At 47.1% G+C, this 19,011-nt stretch overlaps 1 protein-coding gene across 8 annotated transcripts in view; it reads right to left on the bottom strand.

The window, feature by feature from the left end:
* The window catches only part of HIVEP3 (HIVEP zinc finger 3), a 287,505-nt gene that overhangs the window by 15,908 nt on the left and 252,586 nt on the right, over positions 1-19,011 (bottom strand). For all 8 annotated transcript variants that reach the window (XR_013926807.1, XM_080379503.1, XM_080379499.1 and 5 more), the window contains 2 exons: positions 10,620-10,795; positions 1,844-1,942 (listed from right to left, as the gene is read on the bottom strand). Coding sequence is in view for 7 of the 8 variants with exons in the window: in XM_080379503.1 (XP_080235629.1) it covers positions 1,844-1,942; positions 10,620-10,795 (275 nt within the window). In the remaining variant the exon portion in view is untranslated. The remainder of the gene's footprint in view (positions 1-1,843; positions 1,943-10,619; positions 10,796-19,011) is intronic.

Raw genomic sequence — 19,011 nt, forward strand, 5'->3', positions numbered from 1 at the left:
AATAAACACACTGTGAGAGAGATAGACCTGTGCCCCCAGAGCCCCTCCTTCCTCTACAGCTGGTATGTGCATCCTGTAAATGCAAACGACCCACTGAACACAAATGCACATCACCCAAAATTTCATGAGGACTTGAGATCTGCTACCCCTAAGGCTTCTTCCCCATCATTCCTGTGCTGTGGCTCCAGCCCCGAATAGTCAGGGTCTTGCTAAAGGAAACAGAATAACAATTGTAAAAACATCTAAGTGTTCCCTGGAGACACATAACCTAACCCTTAACAGCTGTCGGAGCGCAGCCTCCAATAATTTGGGTAAAATATCTTTTTCCAGCTCAAACAGCTAAGTATACACGAGACTTCTCCATCTTCCTTCATCTCCCAGCTTGGAGACCTTCCTCACTTTTCCCTCAACATTTCTGATGGAGACAGGAGTGCTTATGGTCACCACACTCCTGCCTGATGCTGCCCAGCCTCCCAGGAGGAGATCTGCTTCTTGGGATGACTTTAGGGAAATTCAGCTGCAGATACTATAAACCAGGGCGGAAATTACTCCATAAGAGAGTCATGCATCCTTCTAAAAGAACAGACAGACTCCTGAATTTACAGAGCCTTTGGACAGGCTCTGTGTGTGTGTGTGTTTGTGCATAAGTAGATGAAAAATAAGCAGGTGAGTCAGGGTAAATGTATCTTCTTGTAAAGCACTCAGAATAATGCCAATAAATGTCAAAGCACATTATTTTCATTTTGCTGGCTCTTTCCCTACTGAGAAAATTTCCAGATAATTTCTGACCTGAGTGATTCACCTTCCCTTCCACATATGAAAAAGACCCATGAGAGTGAGGGATGAGGGAAGCAGCTGCCCCCATGCTGCTCACGCCCCATCCTGGTATGCTGAGGCCCCCAGCAGCCGTCCAGGGTCCAGGCTGGGTCTGCCTGCAGAGGTGGGAGCAGCTCATGCACGCCCCAGTCCCTCTGGCCACAGACCAGGTTTGCACAGGTAGTTTGGAGTCTCCTGGGATCAGCCAAATACAGTAAGATGGGCAGGTCCCCAGAAGGTGATGCTTATGGAAAAGTCCTCCTCCATAGGCCCTTTCAGGAGGAAGACATCCCCTGAATCATTAAGACTCCTCTACTGATGGAGTGCATCCCCTCTGCAAGAACATCGCAGCCTGCATGGGCAACGCACCAAGGGTCACCCCATGCTCATGCTCAGCATTTCATCTCCAGTAAATGATGTTGTCAGATCCTAACCAGGGGTGCCAGGACTGATTTTTCTCCTGCACCCACCAAACTGTGCTTGCAGCAGCAAAACGGAGGCTCACAGCCTCATGCAATTCATCCTTGGGGTTAGGTCTCATTTTGCTGCTTCAGCGGCTCCCACTATGGCCAGGAGAGACCCAGGCTCTTCCAGAGCACTGCAGTCCACCTCCTGAACCCACTGCTAGAGACACCCCGCAAGACCAAGAAGCACCTTCTCATGCCAGGGACCCACTATTTATTGCTACGCGCACAGCCCACATGCAGGGCACTGGCCACAGGCAGCATGGCCCACACTCATCTGATGACTCTTGCCCTCCACTGCAGCCAGCCAAAACACTGGAGCCAAACAGCCACAACCCCCAGCTGGGAGAGGGGGGCTCACAGACCCTCCTAGGGATGCAGCCCCCCAGGACAGCCCCACAGCCCACCCCAGGCAGGCAGAACCCCCCTTGGCTGCTGGAAGGGACCTGAGGTGAACAAAGCTGCTCCAGGCCTTGGGGAGGGTGGCACAGGGAGCACCCATCTTGCCTGGGGGGGCTGCCCACTCACCAGCAACGGCAGCTTTATAACGGGAAAGAACTTACCTTCTTCGGCTTCCAGATCCACCAGTGAAGATACTAACACGCCCATCTCCTGACATTTTTTGCTGTGGGCCTTTGACTTCATATGTTTAGTCAGATTCCCTGAAAAGAAGCAGAAAACATATTTTGGTCTTTTTTTTTTTTTTTTTTTTTTTTTTTTTCTTTTTCATTTTGCAAGTTCAGCAGTTACAAGTTAAGAATTTGGCTCTGAACGGGCCAGGGGAGGCCCCTGACTCTCCCCAGACCACTCTCCATTGCAAACAGCCCGTGGCATGAGGCTAAATCCTCCCCTTCGTTCCTTTGCTGCTGTGCTGGGGTGGAAGAGGAGGTGCTGGTGGGGCTGTGAGACCTTTCAGGTGTTGTGCAACCTGAGAAAACAGTTGGGGTACACGTTTGGGGGGAAAGGAGAGTCCTGGATTGCTTTCAGCTGTGATGGTGCAGCAAAGAAAAATGGTAGGCAAGTAAGGAAGAGAAACACATGTCAAACTAGCATCACCTCCCACCTCATCCCAGCACACAGGGTCACCTGCTTGGAGGTGAGGAGCTCCTTGGCACACAGGGCAGACTGGCACTACTGAAATGAGTGCTCAAGATTCCAGCAACGGGGAAAACCCCTACAGTCACCCTCTCCCCTGCAGCAGGATGGCTCAGATGCTCTGGCATGCACGGAAGGCAAAAGTTCTCAGCTCTCTGGAGCAGGAGGAGGCACAGATGCCCTGTGAAGCCCTGTGGACTCGGGCTGGCAGCACGGGGAAACCTGCTGAGCACTGACAAGGGTTCTTCGGGCCTGGGATGGGAAGAGCAGCCCCTGCGAGGGGTTGTCCGGGATGAGGGCATTGCTTAATGCTCTGAGACACTGAGGGGGTAACTCATGGGCATGCTGGCCTCACAGGGCACCTCTCTAATTCTAACTCCTAACTTACAGGCACTTCAATTAGACAGTTATTAACCCTATATCCATCCAAGGGAAACACTGAACAAAGGGGAACCTTTGTTGAGGGAGAAAAGGTAGGTAGGTGGAACAGAGAGAAAAATAAAGGGTAGGGGAAATAAAGAAAAAAATATTGGTTTTTCCTTTTCCTCCCACAGCTCTTTACGGGCTAAGCTGATGGTGAGAAGAAACTCGGGCCCTTGCTAAAGCTCCACCAAGGACTGTTTAATTTCCCAGCACAGCCTGGGTGCTGGCTGCGCACTCCAAACTCCCTGCAGCAATACGATGTGGCATCAGGGTTCCTGTTAGCCAGCACTTGAGAGTAGCGCTGAACATGAGGCTTCTTTTTCTCGCACCAAAAAAAAAAAAAATTAAGAAAAAATGAATTTTCACACGTTATTATAACCTTCAGCTGAGGGCTGAGGTCCCTCAGCCAGTATCCTGCAATGCACAGAGTCCCCCGGTCCCTGGGCTGGGTGGGAGTACAGAGAGCCTCTATCAACCTCGCCTCCCACTGCTCTGGATAGTATAAATAAATAAGCAACTATTCATTGGAGCAGAGAATTACCCGTGACGCCCTCACATCTCAGAAGACTGCCATAACCATCTAGCTACCAAGTTAAGTTTCTCTTTAGCCCATGAATTATTTATTTAGCCTGTTTTATATAAAATGGAATAGCTCCAACAGGAAAGACCAAGAGAGACAAAGGCTGACTATATATCCTTGTGTATCTGGCTCCCATCTAGGATGTGGATTCAAAGGATATTTAATAATTTAAATGCAGCAAAACAGCTCCAATAAGAAAGATTTATTATTTTTTTATGCCTAAATACCCTTAGCCTCTCAGTTAGGACACTCAGGTACGAGGATGAAGCCAGCTTGGCTCGGGTCCTTGCTCCGAATCAGACCTCTCTTTCTCCACTCTGGACCAGGAGTTGTGTTGTGGAATCCAAAGACACCCAGTTAAACGAGAGCATGCTCTCACGGACACCTCTGCTTCCAGTGAATCACCATTGTTTTAAAGTGAAAAATGGTTTCACTGAGAAGTATCCAGTGAATCCAAATTGTGGCCTCATGGAATTGGAATTTAAGTTTGGGCCCAACTAGCAAAAAGGCAATCTGACTCAATCTGCTGAAATCAAACCCTGCTGCTGCTGCCTGTCCATCACTGCACGTCACACCCTGACTGGCAAAAATGACCCATCTTTGCTCAGCTACCACAGCAAAATCCCTACCTGGCTTCCCTCCAGTGACAATAAACGCAGAAAATAAGCTCAAGTAAATGCCTGGTGTGAGCAGGGGGCTGTTGGTTATTGGTGTCTGTGGCCTCACAGGAATTTGGTTGTGATCCCCATGGTGGGAAGAGTGGGGAGGGGAGGTTCACCAGGCATTCTGGTGCCACCACATCCCCAAAACAAGCTCAGTAGTTCGCCGTGCTGTGTGCATCTGGCTATGGCTAAGCCGGGAGGGCATAACATTGATCACTCGGGGACTGTGCAGTGCCATGGTTTGGGCAAGACTGCAGGCACCCCTGTACTCGAGGTAAGGACTCTGGTCCTCGGGGGCATACAGTGGCCACCTTGGCCACTTCAGATGTCTAAAGGCTGGTTACACACCCCGGTCCTCCTCGCTGTCCCAGCTCCAGCGCTGCTCGCAGCGAACACGCGCTCTCCCTTTTGCTGCTGCAGGACTTGGGCAGCCACGGGGAGCCCAGCTGGTGCAGCGGCCGGCTGCAGCTCCCTGCCCATCGCTTCACTGCGCCTCTGCTTTGACTCAGCTCCACCCTGGGCAATGGTTCGAGTTGACAGGCTCTGCCAGAAGCCATCAGTGTCACTTCCTGTTTAATTTTCTTTCACTGGAGGCAACTGTCCTTGTGCAAGGCAAGGCCATGGCTTCTCCCCTCCCTTCCCCATGCTGGCTGCCTGCACAGGCTGAGCTGGAAGGCACTGCACAGACAGTGCCACCCACCCACCCCCCATCCCACTTCGCAAATGAGCTTATGCAAAATACCAAAGGACCAGTTCATTGCAAGTGTTGCTTTCTTTTGCCTTCTACTTTTTTCTGCTCTGCTTTCCATCTTCTGTTCCCATTTGATGAGATAAGGTAACACCCACACGCGCTGATGAACAAAGTAAGCCTGCAGAGCTCTCGGTGCAAATCCCCAGGTGCAGTCTATCCATGTACAGCACCCTGCCTGCACACCAAGAAGGAATGCCAGCAAAGTAGAGATGCTGCTGTCCTTTTAGAGAAGGGAGACTCAGCGGGCCAGATTCTCATCTGACCTAAGTTTGCATCATTTTAAGGCAGTTAAAAGCTTGAGGTTTGTTTACTCCAGTTGAGAAGCTGAGTTACCATCTTGGGAGCAATTTGGAGGACAACGATATTAATCTTATCAGGGTTCTTTCTACAGTTTGTGGTTTTAGACCCCTCCATTAATGCTGGCAGGATTAAATGTTAAAGTCCTTCAACAAATTTCCAGTAAAATCAACACCACTTTGCCTAAGTAAAAGCTGGGTATGAGTCCTACAAGGAAAGACTCGCAGCTACTTGTCTTACAGAGTTCCGGCTCCCATCTGAAACACCCCCCACACACCCAAACCAGCCTCAGTCCCACACAGCACTGCTTCCTTGGGAACAGTGGGAAAAATGCATGTGAAGGAGCAAGAGAGAAACTACCAGGTAGAGAAGCTGGATTTAGATAACAGAAGAGTTATACTGATTCCTAAGCAGGTAAGTGGTCCTCTTTAAGGATTATATACCAAAAAGTTCCCAGATTTGAAATAAACTGGCTGTATCTAAATAAATTCAGAAACCAGTGGAAATTGTGACCCCAGCCCAGTTTTTGCTGCACTGGAGGAGTCTGTACAGCATCAGCACAGCGCCCACATTACACCTGCTTATAACTATGTATTACCAGCTGCTAAAGCTCTTCTGCTATTGTGAGGTCTTATTCTGGACTTAAAACAGCTTAAATACTCGTGTTGTTTTGAAAGCTAAAACTCTAGTGTTCCAAAAGCACTTAAAGCAGCTTAATAGGGACTAGAAGTGATTTCCCTGTAAAGAGGGAAATTAATTTTTCAGAATATCCATTATTGTATTTTAAAGGTGGCAGAGTTAAAGCAAAATGTAGGCAACAGAAACATTAAGATTCCTGGGGAAATTATCCTGTCTGTATAGGGCATACACCCTGCTTTCCATTTCTTCTTTTAAATGTGAACAATTTAACCACAACAACAACAAAAAAACCCCAACAAATGATCAACTGTATGATCTCAGCATCCAAGGCGACATTTCGATACAAACATTCACAGCTTTCCAGGACTTTTTTCACAGCTTTTCCAGGACAGATTTCCAGGTACTTTCATACTCCTCTTTTAAAATAACAGTCAAGGAGAGCAACAGCTGTCCTGTAACTAACAAACTCCCATTTTGCTGTGAGATGCACTCACACATAGAGAACCAGCCACAGGCCAGTACTTTTCATCCCAGACAAACCCTTGAAATAGGTTTTATGTGTGACTTAAGTAATGCACAGGCCTTGATTTAGGTCTCAGCAAGGAGGTAATGTTCCCAAGTGAGACTCTATGAGAAGAAAAGATTTAATTAATGTAATTTATTAGGCAAAAGATTTCAGTTCTAAAAAAAAAATAATTATTATCTTTCATACTTACTGACTTAAAGATTAAAGGAGAAAACCTGAACATCTAGGCTGCCTGCCTGTAATGATGCAGGCTATAAAATAGTACCCATCTTCTGATGAAGCCTATCAGCTTGTATTGACTGAAAACTAATCTTCCAGAAAGGTACCCAGGCTGGATTTGCAGATTTCAAAACACAGAGAATTAGCATAATTCCCATTGAGGCTTGGGCTGAGACTTAATAGCTGCACTGTTTAAAAAAATAACAGCTAATATTTCACTTGATTTTGCCAGTCTCTTACTTCCAGCCCTTGTTTCTATTTTTTTACCTTTCCCTGGTAAGCTGAAAAGCCCTTTTACTCACAGCGTTTTGTTTCATCTCCTGTCTGGGCCACTGGGACATTTTCTGTTCCCAGCAACACGTCTCACGCCCCATTGTGTAAGGGAGCAGGCAGCAAATTCCTGAGGATAACTGTCCCCATCCCATCGGAGGTTCGTGACACCCTGAGAAGCAGGGGGACCAAAGCCTCCTCCCAGCAGTGGCTCCACAGGGATGCTCGAAGCCTTTCCCTCCTCCCAGCCTCTAAGGAAGGGCCCTAGCACACACAGGGTGCAGGGACATTTTGCAAATCTATATATCCATCTGCCCTGCTATAATAGCAGTTCATTCTTTCGGAGCTTTCCGCCAGTTGGACCTGCTATGTAGTTTCCAGAGGAGGCTTAGCAGAGCGCTGAGTCTGCTAGAGCAGTAATAATAATAAACTGTGCAGCTATAACTTTGCCTTTAAGGGCTGAGGGGGTAATGCCTTTAATATATTAACATGTTCAATAACCTCAGTGCCTGTCATGTGCTGATTTAAGGAACTGCAAACTAATTTATTAAAGGAAGACTATGGCTGAGGACATGAAGAAGTCTGGTGTCTGGAAACTGTGAGTGGACTAGACTATCAAATGGGTATCTCCAGCCAACAGGCACTGATGTCCTTTACACAAGCACCTTTTAAATGAATATGCAGCTCCTTGTCCCTTCTGACCTCCCAGCAAAGGCAGCGGCATCGACACAGCAAGCTGCTCCACATGCTTTGCCCAGAAGTTTTAAAGAAATCTTAAGTAATCAGGACGTGAGAGTCTGATGCAAGCCTGAACGAGAACAGAAAATAGCTGTGGAAAAGGATCATGTCTGCACAGGAGGGGAATGAATGTGTCAACACTGACCCACATCCCCACATGACCCGAGAGAAGGAGTGCAGGGGGGGCTGCCCTTCCCTCGGGGGCTGGAGATGAGTGACAAAGGAAGGCTGGCAGTCCCTGTGTCCCCTCCGGGATGGTGGTCAAGGGAAAAGCTCCCCCTGACCTTTCTGAAAGGGTGAATTGTTAAGACTGCAACTTTTTCTTCATTTCCTTCCTGGTAAGAAAACAATGAAGAAGCTGCTTAACTTCTCCGAAACAACCTCTTGGAGGCCACGGTAACACAGCCCCCAGGAGAGCGCTACTGCAGTAGAGGCAGCAACACCTCATTAAAGAGGCACATTTATATCTGGTCCAGAAACGTAAAATCAAATAAATCTTTACAAACCAAATTTCCAAGACTGCTGTTTCCATCAGCTAAGTGAGCATACAAAAATCTCATGGATTTGCTTTAAAATAATAATAACTATTTAAAAAAATCCCTTACAGTTCTATAACCCAAAAGGAACAGCTTTGCTTACAGTGACAGAAATGCACAAAAAGCAGACAAGCAGTGTAATTAGTGGAAAGAGGAAAATACTTAAAGCTCTTCCTTTTACAAAAATTCTCCTGGTTCTTGGAACACAGATACGGATTTTCTGGGGTGGGGAGGGAGACATTTTAACCAGATAAAGATCCTCATCAAACATCATAATAAAAAACATTTCACCGCTTCCAGCCTACTTGAGAGTTTAGAGCATTAGATCATGCTGGAGAGATCTACCACAGCCAAAATGAAGACAGCTCCACAGATAGCCCCCTTGAGTTTACTTTAAAGGCTAAAATTAACTTTGGAAAGCGGATTTCTAAAGAGCTTCAACTCAGCTTATATTTTTGCAAGTGCAGTCCGGTAGCAAGAGCTCCAGTTTCTCCATTCTGCAATTAAATGTGGTCGCAAAACTGCACACAGGGAAGGAGGATCCTGATGAATCAGGGTACAAATAAACATTCTAGACGTCTGCAAAACAAGCTGTGAAACACCCAGTTCTGCAAACCTCCGGTTCACACTCCATCACCAACAGCAATGATTCTGTAACTGGCCTTTAACTGATGATTTTATCAGCACACAAGGCTGATCTTTTCCTCACTTTCCAGTAACTGTTCCAGAGGTCCTTGTGTCTCCATCAGCAAAGCAAAGAGCTTTTACCCAAGTGCTGCAAAGTTACGCGGCATATGAGCATGGCCACAGGACACAGCCAGGGCTCTGACTGTCACAGCCAGGGCTCCCACTGTCCCCTCCCCTTCCAGCAAAGAGCCATTTCCATGCAATTCCAAATTACCATCATGCAACTATTTGTCCTGAAATCACTGATCCCAGGAAGTTCTGTCCCCTCATGCATCCACAGGCAAATGGATAGTTTTGCATACAATTGCCCATACTGGGCTGTTTTTCTGAAGGAAGCATTTCCATGCTGCCTTCCTCATGCAAGTCTCTGCAAAGTTAAAGAAGGGAAGCCCCTTGGAGGCAAGCATCTATTTGCAGTGTGCAATCGGCACCGTCAGTGCTGCCGGTTTGTGTGCTTCAAGGGAGCAGAGATGAAGAGCAAAGCAGCTAGAGACATGGTGAAAAGGATGGTTTGATCGCAGCATCCTGAATAAAAGCCTAACAGAAGCATGGTGGAAAGAAAGGTGAAAAGATGGAAGAGGCTGAATGGATTCACCTCTCAAAGGAAAACTTCAGAACAAAGTAACAAAAGCAAGAGGGAAAGAGAAAGAAAATGGATCAGAAATAGCTCCAGGCTGGGAGGGAAAGAACCGTCGCTCGGATCAGCTGCATGTGTCTGATGAGAATTTAGCCTCAAATTTGGTATCACTTCCCCATGCTCCCATATACCCAGTGATTGCCAACATGTCTTTGCCCAGAAATCACCCACCAGCTTTACCAACAAAGCCACCAGCTCCAGGCATCGCTCAGCCTGAATCACCCGGTGTCGGGGTCACTTGTCTGGCACGGACGTGCCCTTCATTGGGACTGCCAGGCAAGCAGCCCTGCTGTGGTTCACGCAGCGCACGGTGCCTCCTCCCCACACCCACACTGCGCCAATTTCTTGCGTAGCACCATTTTGGGGGTTGATGCTCTTCCTGAAAAATTAACTTTCCCAGCTGTGTCATCTTCTGAGATTTGCAATGATGGAGCTACAACAGACATTTTATATTTATGTCAAACTGTAACAGAGAAAATGAACTTGGAATTTTTATTGCAAGACTTGCTGTAACCAAAGATGGTGGGGAGAGTTGTCAAACCCATGGTGCCAGACTCTTATGGGAAGTTAAAGGGACCTGGGCACCTCTGGGACTTTTGAAAACTACCCACAGTCTCTTGGAAGAAACTTTTTTTTCAATGCGGTTTTGCATGCTCCTGACAGAGTTCACTAGCACACTCACTGAGGCAATGATGAAGGTTGCTTGCAAAGAATATCTGGTGCTAATGAGGTTGTGGATCATTAATGACTAGATGTCCTGGAATGGAGATCTTTAGAGAAAGAAGTCTGTTGATATGATATAGAAAATGTCGAAGCGACATGCAGCTGCGAAGGATGGAAATGTGCAGCGCAAACAGATCTTGAGAGCACTAGCATAAAAAGCCACCCAAAGACTGTCTCCAGGTGCTCGGTCAGGAATGTTTGCCTGTACCCAGGAGCTCCTGCTCTCACTTTGGGGTGGTTTGGTTTATAAATCCCTGCCAACGAAGCTGTATTCCAGGATCATTCCCTTTAAGAAGCTCAAATCGGATGGTGCAGATGCTCTGCTGCAGACTGGCACATGCAGCCAGTGCTCTCCACCACAACACACATCAACTTAACGCATGACTGGTCCTCTTTGGAACATTTCAGCCAATTTAAGACTCCCTCATCCCCCTCCCTCTGACTCCTGGGATTTTCCAGACCCTGGGAAGGCTTTCCCTTCCCCTTCGCCAGTGCCCCCAAGAAGGCTTGTAAGTCAAATACTAAGCAGAGGAGCTAGGAGCTGTCTGTCTCTTACCTTTGGTTTTAAAAGCAAAGTTACAGTACTTGCAGACATATGGCCTGACGTCTGTGTGCGTGCGAATGTGTTTCTTCAGCATGCTGGGTTTCTTGCAGCGAATTCCACACTCCTCACATACATACTTCCCTCTTCCACGGCCTCGCACATACACATACTCTTCGTTTGATTTGTACCTATGAGCAACAGGTGTCATGATAAAAAAAAAAAAAAAAAAAAAAAAAAAAAAAAAAAAAGAAGATTCCCACCTCAAAAGTAGTCACAACTTTCCTGGATTAATTCAGCATGTTATTGACACCACCAGCCTCATTTACCATTTGCTAGCTCTGGGTAATTAGGCTAAATTCAAAATATCTTCCAAAGCTTTTGCCTAGATGCCTGCTTCCTTGTCTGGGTTTGTCCTCGTGTCCTGCATCTGCTTCTTTGTACAGACAAATAGCCCAAAGTCTGAGACAAGTCACAAAGCCACCCAAATGTCCTGATTTTCCCCATCCTCAAACACCAACCAATGCACTCAGAATAGTCCGAATAAGATATGTCACAGTCCAGCCTGGTTGCCTGAACCATCTCTCTCAGCTTATACTGTGTTTCAAAATATGCACAGTCTGTCACCGCACTATGCAAAGTATTGAGAAAATACACCCTGAGCCTCCTGCAGCACAGCCTTTTCCCCCACTGGGGCAACAGCGAGAGCCATCTGAGAAGGCTGTGATGCCACACTGCAAGCTGTGGTCCCTGCACAGACTCCTGCTAGAATGAGACACCCAGAATGGACACAAAGAGAAGAAAATACCAATTTTTAAAACAATGTTGTGCTAGTACTAAATGTAAGCACCACAGACATCAGGCTCTTTAATACGTGGTTCAATACCTGACTTAGGTTTACCCAAGAGAATGAGATTGGTCATCCTTCCTTCACACTGTGTATTCATTTATTTTCTGTCCCTGCATTAGTGCATAGGGAAGGCTATGTCATGGGGGTTTGAAAAATAATTCTAAGACTGAGACAAATCATTTAGCCTCCTGCCATTTAGCAAATGGAGTCTGCAATTTCCTGTACTTGCAGCACAAGAAGAATAAGGTACCACGAAATTGGTCCCCTCAGATTTTTAAGAGGCCAAATTTTTGAAGTGTGGTACTTTTTGCAAGTAATTTTTCTATCCAGTATGAATTATCTCTGGTCTTTAGAAATCTCCAAACATCCAAGCATCTTAATAGGGGATCCGAAGACACAACACCATCAGTCACATCTTCCCAATAAAGCCTTTTCCAAACCAGAATGTTGAGAAAACAGCAGCCAGGCTGAAGAGAAACTGGATACAAACAGCAGCACTAGGAATAGCTTGAGCACTTAAGTAAGTGAAGATATAGTAAATTCTAAAAAAATACGTATTTATAATGTAAAAAAAAAAAAATTTTTAAAACTGAGTAAAATAGACAAAAAGGACATGAATCCAGCCCTGAAGTGCTAGGATAACGGCATGGCCTGTACAGGATGCATCCAAGAAAATACATCCCCGTTACCCCCAAGTGTGGATTTAAAAGCAGGTAGGTCACTGCACGACCCCCTTGATCTACCCCCTCCCAGGCAGAATGCACATGCCCTTAACCCCATACTGTTTCTTTCACTTAGGAAGCATACAGGGAATTTCAGTTCCACGTGAGTGTTTGGGGGACCTACTACACGCGATGTTCAGAATGGTCTGCCTGGGTGCCACCTGGTAGGTGGGAGTTCTGGGCTAAACCCCTCCTCTCTGCCAAGTCCTGGCCTCTCTGCCTCAAGGTCTTTTCTGTAACAGGCAGGCTGAGCCACTTCTCTGCTTCATAGGAGACATGTGAACAGATGCTTAAAAGATGATGAGCTGCCCATGCGCTAAGGTGATGAGGTCACAGATCTCCCACGCAGGTTCAGACATAGGCTAGAGAAGAGAGGGAAAACGGGTGTCTTGATAGCCCCAGTCTAGCCTGAAATACCAGTAGCAGCACCAGCAAACCCAGGTCTTGGTGTGCATGGCTACAAGTGGGGGGAACAGCTTCCACTTCTGTCTTTCAGTATCAGCAGTTCTCCAGACCATAACCAGGGTCAGCTGGTAGCCCAGATACTCTATTCTGCCTCTTGTAACTGAAGCCACAGCAATGCCATCTACCCTGCGCCTTCCCCCCCCCCCCCCTCCACCCCAGCAAAACCCCTATACCAAAACCCTTTCATCACGAGGTTCTCACTATTTGGCCAGAGGGGCCTGAGCTGGAGAGCACACACTGATGGCCAGCCTCCCCCCCAGGCGAGTCCAGCTCTCCCCATCTAGCCCTGCAGACACCAGGGCACACAGAACTAATGGTTAGGGATGGCCAGTGTCCCTTCCTCAGTCAGTGACTTAACGCTAAAGCCACAAAAGGAGCAAAGGGAGGTCAGAAATCCTGATTCCTCTCCTTCTGTTCAAATTTATATTTGAAGCTTCCTTCTTGCCCTCCTTTCTTTCTGTCATTGTGCTGGTAATCACCTTGCCGTTTAAAAACTGAAATTGCTCCTTTATCAGCCTTGCACTTGCACTACCCACAAATACACTCTCACATGGAAATCTCTAAGCAAGTTCTTTGTGTCCAACAGTCCCTTCAGCCTCATTAAAACTATCGGGGCTGGCTTTTCCTGGATAAAAAGGGACACGTGATTTGATCTGAAATTAGACATTGCAGTTTATCTGACGCTCTGTGAGACTGAGCCATCCTTCAACACAGACATTTTTCTACAGCTCCCTGAGATTGTGTGTGAAACACACAGGGAGGGGAGAGAAAGAGAAAAAGAAAGGTAACTTAAATACCAAAACAAACAAGAAGAAAGCAAGGGAGGTGACACTTCCATAACATAGAGAAGGCTGCTGCAAATGCCATCTGTCTACACTGAAGGCTATAGTATGTTTATGGAGGTAATTACTTCCGTATGACACTGGTTTCTCTGTGGATCCAATAGGCTCATATGATTTGCCTCAGAAAGACAAATCAGTGACAGCTCACTTCATGTGAAGACAAAGGATCTTCCTGCTCCATAACGTTTGCTGTAACCAGATCCCTCTAATATCCACAGTTGGAGTTTGTGTCAGCAAATCTGGGCTTCTCTGCCAGAGCACTGTGGAATTCATAACCCTGTAGTTAGCAACTTACACCTCCTACAGACTCACAGCTCCCATCTAACATCGAGATGATCTGAAACCCAGGGAGCTAACTGGTCATTACAAGCTTGGAGACTAATTCAGGAAATAGTTCTTTCAAACAAACACACAAAAAGATACAAATTCAGTTATTTGATGCTTTTTTGAAAGGTTATTTGCTGGGTTTTGCTAGCAAATGCCTGTGTTGAATATCACGCAACCACCACAAATGCTTTTCAGAACCAGAGGAGCTGGCGCAGCCATGGCAGCATGAGAGGACCCGCAGGCAGCGCCAGGTTCAGCTGTACGGCCCCAAACCAGGCACTGCTGTCAGGAGCCACAGGGAACGCAGCAATGGGAAAACATGAACCTTGAGAAAGCTTTGTCTCCGCTCTTTCCCTTACACCTAGTTGAAACCTAAATCCATGAAGCATTTATTCCTTTGCAGGCTTTAGCAGGCTTAGTTCTTAATGTCTGCTGGTACAAATACCTGGCTATCCTTTTTAGCCACAGACACTTCTTTTTTTTTTTTTCTCTTTTTTTTTTTTTTTTTCCCCCTCTCAGTGCTGTGAGCACATCCAAAATCTTCCTGTGGCTGAAAACCACACAATAAAACCTTGGAGAGAGGAGGGGGAAGGAAGTTTGGTGGTTCACAGGCAGGAAGGGAGAGCAGGTTTCTGGGGGACTTATTGCTTCACTGAGACACAGTCGGACTGAATCACCCCTTCTCTCCTGCTTTCTCCAACCCCCTGGAGTTTTCCTTGCCCTGCAAAGTCTCTGCCGACGTGACCTTGTTGGTCACAGCCTCACCGCAGCAGCTGCACTTACATTCTCTGCCAGTCACATGGAGGCAGCCTGATTTTATGAATTTCCAGAATCTGGAGCCTGACAATATATTATGGTAAAGAACATCTCTGGTTAGTTTTGCAGCAACTGAACAAGTATTTCCTCAACTGGTTTTCACATTTGTTAAACTCACTTGTTTGCTTTTTGGATTTCTGGTGCACAGTAACAGGAATCAGATATCTGAATCCTTTCCTGAGCTGCTGCATTTAGTTCACAGTCAAGTGAACTGAGTAGCTCCGGTTGTTGCCTTCGGTGTAAGTCTTCTGGATTTAGTGATGGCACATTTGATCTGTCATCAGGATGACCACTCATCTGGCCTGGCTAAATCTTTCAGAAGCTCCTGACAGTCTGCCCTGGCATTAACTAATCTAATTTATGTTTTATGCCACCCGCAAAATTTGCCAGATTGCTGATAAATGCGTAACTACTATAATGTCACTATCACTAGTAAGTTTGTTGCCTTTCTCACAGCTCCCTACTAGATGATTAGACCACTTCTTCCACGGTGACACCTGAATCCCCGCTCTGAAACAGCATGTGCAGTGTAAGTCCTTCACCTCGCCCGCTGCAGACCTTAGGGAAACAGGGGGTGGGAGACCCTGCAAGGCTGCAGCTGACGTTGAGGACCACCACATGCAGAGGTGTGTCCTAAGGGCCAGACAGTATGAAATCTCCCTTAACTCAAGCCAAGCTGCAGCAGAACAAACAGAAGGATCTCTTTACAAAATTCAGACCAGACAATGTCATTTCCAGCTTTCTAAAATCATCATAAAACCTTCTAGCATCCCCATTTACCAGACAGGGATATTGCACCAAGACAGACAAAAAAATTCCAAAGAATGACATTGCAAGACAGAGAAAGAGCTGGGTATGGGTATGGGAGGACCTGGCACAGAAATTCCCTCCTCCTTGCCTGAAGTATTGGATCTTTTGCAAACAGCACTTGCCAGTCTCCAGTGAAGCTGCAGAAGAGCCTGAGCTGAATGTGATCCCACCACCCTAACTGGACATATGCAAAGAGGCCTGGTGTGAAGGTGTTTCTGTGAACATCATTCTGCCCCTGAATTAGGTATCAGCAGCTAAAATAAGATTTAACATTGGAAGAATTACACTATGCTAGATGACCAGCTCACAGGCAGCAAACCCCGGGGCCTTCTGCTTGGTAAGACGTCGGGGCCGGACCATCTCCCGCCGCAGGCACAGCACAGTGCCTGGAGCAACAGGACCCTCATTTTGAGTGGGCTCCGATTCAGGTAACAAATGGGGATTTATCCAAAGACAAGTAGCTGGCTTGTACTAGTGGGGAATCTCACAGAGGCCGAGGGGTATTACATCTGTTAATCAGCAACACATACTGCTGGCATGGGACGAGCGCCTGGCAGCCGCTGCTCCCACCCCCACGTGCTGTAGTGCCTCCAGTGCACGGGGCTCTTTGCTGATGCAGAGGAGCTGGATGGATGTGCCCTATCACAAATCTTCCCTCTGATCGCTAATAGCGGATGATTAAATATTACCAGCACGGCTCCCTTTCAGGACTCCCTCACACATCTCAGGTCCATGGCTGCTTGGGGCTGCAGGGTGGAACGGGGAAGTGGGGAGACACCATGACAGACGCACTGACCGCAGGTGCTGGGTGTCTGATCGGAAACCCTGCGGCTTTGCCTATGTCTCTTCCACACAAGGAGCAACAAGAAATACATGAAAACCAGCACATCTTCTCCCCAAGCTTCTGCGACCGTTTCAAGTTTGTTCATAGAATCACAGAATCATTTAGGTTGGAAAAGACCTTTGAGATGATTGAGGCCAACCGTTACCCCAGCACTGCCGAGCCCACCACCAGCCCATGTCTCCAAGTGCCACATCTACATCACTTTTAAACACCCCCAGGAATGGTGACTCCTTGCCTTCCCTGGACAGCCTGTGCCAGTGCTTGACAACCCTTTTGGTGAAGAAATTTTTCCATTTTGGGGGAAAAATGCTGGCTTGACTTGTTTTTAAAAATTTGGAACGCTTCATTTGATGCACTGGGCTTTTAATGTTTTAGAGGCACAACTCAAAGATTTTGAACATATCCAGGATTTTTTTGGTCTTATGAGTGCTAATGTGGCTCAAGCTTCTCATCCTAAATATTCCCCCAACAAATATGTTAACACAGAATTAATAAAACATTATTATCCAGTAGCAGTTAGATTGTCTTTTAGTTACTAACTACTTAATTTTTGGCTAGTAATATAGGAACTTTCTGTTTGGAGTAGAAATTTGCAAAGATAAATTATAATATGCCCCCTCTTAAAGGAGCTTAACAGCTTATTTAAGTGTACATATCATTTAGGAGTTCAGAAGGAGCAAGTGATAAATACTCTCATTTTATCTCCTGCCAAAATCTCATCTCTACCAGGAAAACCAATCATCCCTCCAGTAAATGGAATTCACAGAATCTCAAACATGCACCTCCTGACTTGCACCAGCAATGGTGTGGCCAGCAGGACCAGGGCAGTGCCCGTGTGTCCGTCCCCCGCCCCCCCCCCCCCCCCCCCCCCCCCAGCCCCGTGCTCGGCGCTGCTGCGGCCGCCCCGCGCCCCTGGGCTCAGCGCTGGGCCCCGCACGGGCAGAGGGACGCAGAGGGGCTGGAGCGTGTCCAGAGCCGGGCAGGGGGCTGGGGCGGTCGGCCTGGCGAGGAGGGGGCTCGGGGGGCCCTGATCGCTCCCTACAGCTCCCGGACAGGAGGGTGTAGGCAGGGGGGGTCGGTCTCCTCCCGGCCGACAAGCGACAGGACAAGGGGAAACGGGCTCAGGCTGCGCCGGGGGGGTCAGATCGGGTGTTGGGAAACATTTCTTCACCGAGGGGCGGCCAGGCACTGGCACAGGCTGCCCAGGGAGCTGGGGGGGGGTCACCGTCCCTGGGGGTGCTGAAAAAACACATAGATGTGGCACTTGGGGACATAATTTAGTGGTGGGCTCGAGAGTGTTGTGTTAACGGTTGGATTTGATGATCTCAAAGGTTTTTCCAACTCAAACGATTCCATGATACTCTGAGCACTGAATATTGTTATTTCTGCATCAAGTCCTATCAATAACAGATCATACTTTTTCAAAGAAACCCTTTAAATCATTTTGCACAGGAACATCTCTAGCCTCACCAAAGAGCAGCACCTCAACGAGGAAGATGTTGCTTATGATCATCCAGTCTGTTTAGGTAAAAAGAGGGATGATCAAAGACCCACCAGCTTTCTTGCATGTAAACCCCCTGCGTGCTGGGTGCCACGGGGTGAGGCACTTCCCGGGGGACAGGAGCACTACTCGTACAGTCACTACTCGTACAGTCATTACTTGTACAGTCACTAGCACACATAAAGCACCGGACAGCATGTATGCCAGCATGGAAACCTGTACTCCTTGGCAGCGTGGGTGTCCCACTGAGCAAGATGTCCCCTTGGCTTGCCAGCAATGCCGATCACCACAGCTGCAAAATGGACATCAATTCGGCAAAAGACTCTAAAGGCAACTTCAGGAATAAATGCATCCTGCTCATTTTTCTCTCTGTGGGAATCTAAGCCTAGATAGGAGGAAAAGGAATTTTGTGGCACTGCAAAAGAAAAAGATCACACAGGACAGCTCAGGCCTAAGTTACTCTTTCTGCTTTTTATAATATCCTTGGTGGGTCTTCACAGCTCAGATTTTACCTAAGGCAATTTTCCACATTTCTTTGAATGGGAAGCAATAAAGTGGGTGTATCCCCACAGTGTGCTCCTTGCGATCACAGCTCTGTCAGCATGACCTCAGTGGCACTGGGGCTGCATGGGGCAAGCCAGCTGCTTCAGAAGTGATGCTAGCACCATGGGTGGTCAAGGCACTGTCCAAAAGCAGATCAGTGATTCTCCAGGCTTCCAACAAAACATGAACACTGGCAGAGCCCATATATCATTGAAAAAAGCCACAGGAGTTGCTTCCTATAGCACTGCCCTGTGACAAGGCAGCCAGACCACCAGGACGTGGGGAGGTCAATGTAGGAACATCAAGTCAAAGGAAACTTCTCTTGATGTGATCACATCTAGGACACCGTGCCCAGGTTTTTGGGTTTTGAAGTCTGAATGATGCTAGCAAACTGGAACAAATGGAAGGGAAACAGCATCTCTGGTGAAGGAGATGGGTGCAAAGATGAATTTGAGAGGAAAGTGTACCAAAAGTGAGCAATTTAAACATCATATTGAACCACAGGCAGTAAAATGTCCAGGGAGGCTAATGGTCTGGAAAGATGTACGTCATAGTCAGGATGAAGAGACATCTAATATTGACAGTTATCCCAAGAACCACAGAGTAAAACCAAAAAGTGGAAAATTTAAGCTACATACGAAAAAAAGATGTCCAATGTCTTCAAGTATATTTACCCTGCACAAAGCT

The sequence above is a fragment of the Falco punctatus genome (genome assembly GCF_963210335.1).
Source record: "Falco punctatus genome assembly, chromosome: 3".
Lineage (NCBI taxonomy): Eukaryota > Metazoa > Chordata > Aves > Falconiformes > Falconidae > Falco > Falco punctatus.